The sequence below is a fragment of the Daucus carota genome, chromosome 1 (genome assembly GCF_001625215.2).
Source record: "Daucus carota subsp. sativus chromosome 1, DH1 v3.0, whole genome shotgun sequence".
NCBI classification, from domain to species: domain Eukaryota; kingdom Viridiplantae; phylum Streptophyta; class Magnoliopsida; order Apiales; family Apiaceae; genus Daucus; species Daucus carota.
The window spans coordinates 24,992,161-24,995,143 of record NC_030381.2 but is presented as its reverse complement, the minus strand read 5'-3'; the positions used below and the strand labels follow the sequence as shown (position 1 = coordinate 24,995,143).

Here is a 2,983-nt window from a genome sequence, read left to right as displayed (position 1 = left end):
GTAACTTATTTTTGAGATTTTCTTTTTCTGAATAAAAATATAACATCCAAACTTTAATTCAGAAAAAAAAAATTTAAAAAATAAATTACACAACTATACTTTACAGGAGCATTAAAGTCCGTGCCGCGTCCCCGTCCCTCAATGTATACTACTCAGGGGGACGGAGGGAGTACCTGGTATGATATATTTCACCTGCAGTATACTTAACTTTTACAATGGCCGTATCCATATGATTGAATTGGGCTTTCTTTTTCTTTCTTTTTTTGCAAAGTATATGATACTATTGTTTAAGTCAGCATATAATTCAAAATGACTTGCCCAGAAAATCCAATAATCAAAGAATATGGTGAAGTTTACAGCAAAGGAAATGTGGCAGGGGGGTCATGGAGAATTCAAGGCAAGAAGGAAATGTGAAGAATAAATAAATTAATCAGAAAATAAACCCTAAGCATTATATTTAGGCCTATACAATGGAGGATCATCTTGCAACAAAAGAGACCTCAAAATAGCTTCACACACTGCACTATCATACACAAGTAAATGTCCACCATCAGGAACTTCATGATAGTGTATCCAGGGGAGATATTTCGACACACATCTTTGTAACTCAACAGGCACAACCTTGTCTTCAAAGCCTTGCCATATGTGAACTGAGCTTTTGCCACCTTTTCCCAACATAGGATTTTCAAGCTCCAGTGGATCAAAATCCCATTTGCTAAAAGCAACAATAAAGTCACGACGGATGGAGTCGAAAACAACTCGTTCTTTGAGCTTATTCTGTCAATCGACACAAATTTAATTGCATCATTTTCCCTTTTAACACCGCAAACAGTAATGAAATACAAATATAATGTCATACTTTCTCATACATGATTACAACATTACCTTACTAAGCAATTGATACCCTGGTGTATTCTTCAAGACTTCCAAGTCTTTTTTACTGAAGAATCTTGGGTTACGGTCAAGAACAGTAGATGAAGAAGGAAATATCTTTTGAGTTAACCACCAATGTACTAGCCCTGGGGTGTAACGTGTAACCCAAACTGTCCATCGTGAAAGATTCTTTCTATAATCATCTCTTGTGAGTTCATCAGGCAAAGAAGGCCATTTGTAATTGATAAATGGAACTACAAGAGCCACTCCAGCTAGCCTGCAATCACAGAGTTAAATGTTTGAGCAAACTATCTCTAATACACATTGTAATGGCTAACAAGCTGCAATTTATGGTCAATTGAGAATCTTTTATATATTGCCTGTGTGGTATACGTTTGAGGCAACTCCAGGTGGGGTAAGCTCCTACTGAGACACTAATAACGTAGAATTTGGCCCCTAACTGCAACTGATCCGCTAGTTCCTCTATATCAGATGCTTCACTTTTTAAGGAGCGTTTTGGGTTTGGATCACTTTCACCATAGCCAGCTCGATCAAATAGCAAAATGTATATTCCAAGCTCTTCCAATACTTCCTGAAAAACTTAAAGCTGTATTGTTGATTGTACAGTAGCATCCATCTTCATCGTACCAAAACGCCAGCTATGTTATTTGATAGAGCCTTAAAACAAACCGCTTAGCATTAAATTTATCTACTTTAGGGGCTCAGATTGTGGTAAGTAGCCGGTTCTCCTTAAACCTTAAGGTGTTAGGAGGACATTAAGATGTTAGAAGGAGGGTTGAACGTTATCATATAGTACCCTAGTACATTATGGATGACGATTAATAAAACACAAAGCAAATTATGTTTCAAAAAATGGACATTTATCTTTCCATTTTAACCATAAATAAATGCAAGGTTGAACTAAGCAAATTTAATCATACAATCGAGATTTCAAAACTTAAATCTGGAGAACTACATTCATTTGCACAATAAGATGCAAGGCCAAGCTTGTGAATCGGGTCAACTCCATAACAAAAACAAGGGGAAAAGTGTTAACATTCCTACTCATTATTCGCAATTCTTTGAGTAGCCAAATCATGCGCTTAAGATTGCATGATGAAACAGAGTCAATTAACACTTGTTACAAGATTTTCTGCTGGCCTCTTGCAGTTGCAGGACACAATTAACTTCTTAACTACTCAAATGAAGTATAATCCTAGACTGTATATGATTCTCAAATATACTTTTAAAAAACATAAGATGATATATATGGATTGTATCTAGCATTCAAAGATCTGACTTTTTCCTACTAGACAACATATTAACAGATTCAAACATAAAAGAACACATTAAGTATTACTTGAGGAGCCATGAAGTTCATATCTTTGGAGCTGCCAAAGCCATGAACAACAATGATTCTGTAAATGGACTTGCTTTTAGGGACACCACTCTCTTTGTATGCAAGATACCTTCCATCACCCAATCTGATCCTAAGTGGAACAACAGCTACTAATGGATCAATACTAGTAGTTGACGAAGAAGAAGCCTCTTTGGGCTGTTTACTAATCCCAAGACAACTCATCATCGATGCAACTATTTTTCTCAAAACCATTTCTTAATCCCAGTAGCTAGATGAATAAATGAAGCTTAGTTGCATCACTTTCTCTACAAATACATGCTTCCCAAGAGAATCTTGCAATAGTCTCTTCTTTGTTGTTTCATTTTTTAATCACCATACCACCTAATTTGCCCATTTTTAAAAAGAAAAAAAATTAATTTTAAAATATTTTTAAAATTAGTTTAATACACTTAATAAATCAATTATTTCAATATATTCTATTAATGGTCCGATTAATTGCTAAACTATAGTTTCATTTTTGATTTTCGCTTTTACGATACCAGTCAATATTTAATATATATAAATATTTAATATATATAGTAAGTGTAGTGAAATAAAATAATGGATGTAAGTGGATTTTTATATAATTAAAATTTATTATTTTTCATAACTTTTAGATCGTATAGAGTAAGACATCCATAGAAAAAAAGTATGGAGAAATTAACGGGACAGAAAATATATTGTATTAAAATTATAATAATATAAAGTTGG

General features: G+C 33.9%; 1 protein-coding gene across 1 annotated transcript; it reads right to left on the bottom strand.

Annotated features, from left to right (window-relative positions):
• Positions 1–405: 405 nt before the first annotated feature.
• Positions 406–2,586, bottom strand: LOC108210371 (uncharacterized). The gene is made up of 4 exons (XM_017381624.2): positions 2,234–2,586; positions 1,254–1,465; positions 886–1,150; positions 406–777 (listed from the first exon to the last, which is right to left on the bottom strand). The coding sequence occupies exons 1-4, from the start codon at positions 2,483–2,485 to the stop codon at positions 445–447; spliced, it is 1,062 nt and encodes a 353-aa protein (XP_017237113.1). The 5' UTR covers positions 2,486–2,586; the 3' UTR covers positions 406–444.
• Between the last annotated feature and the right edge of the window lie 397 nt (positions 2,587–2,983).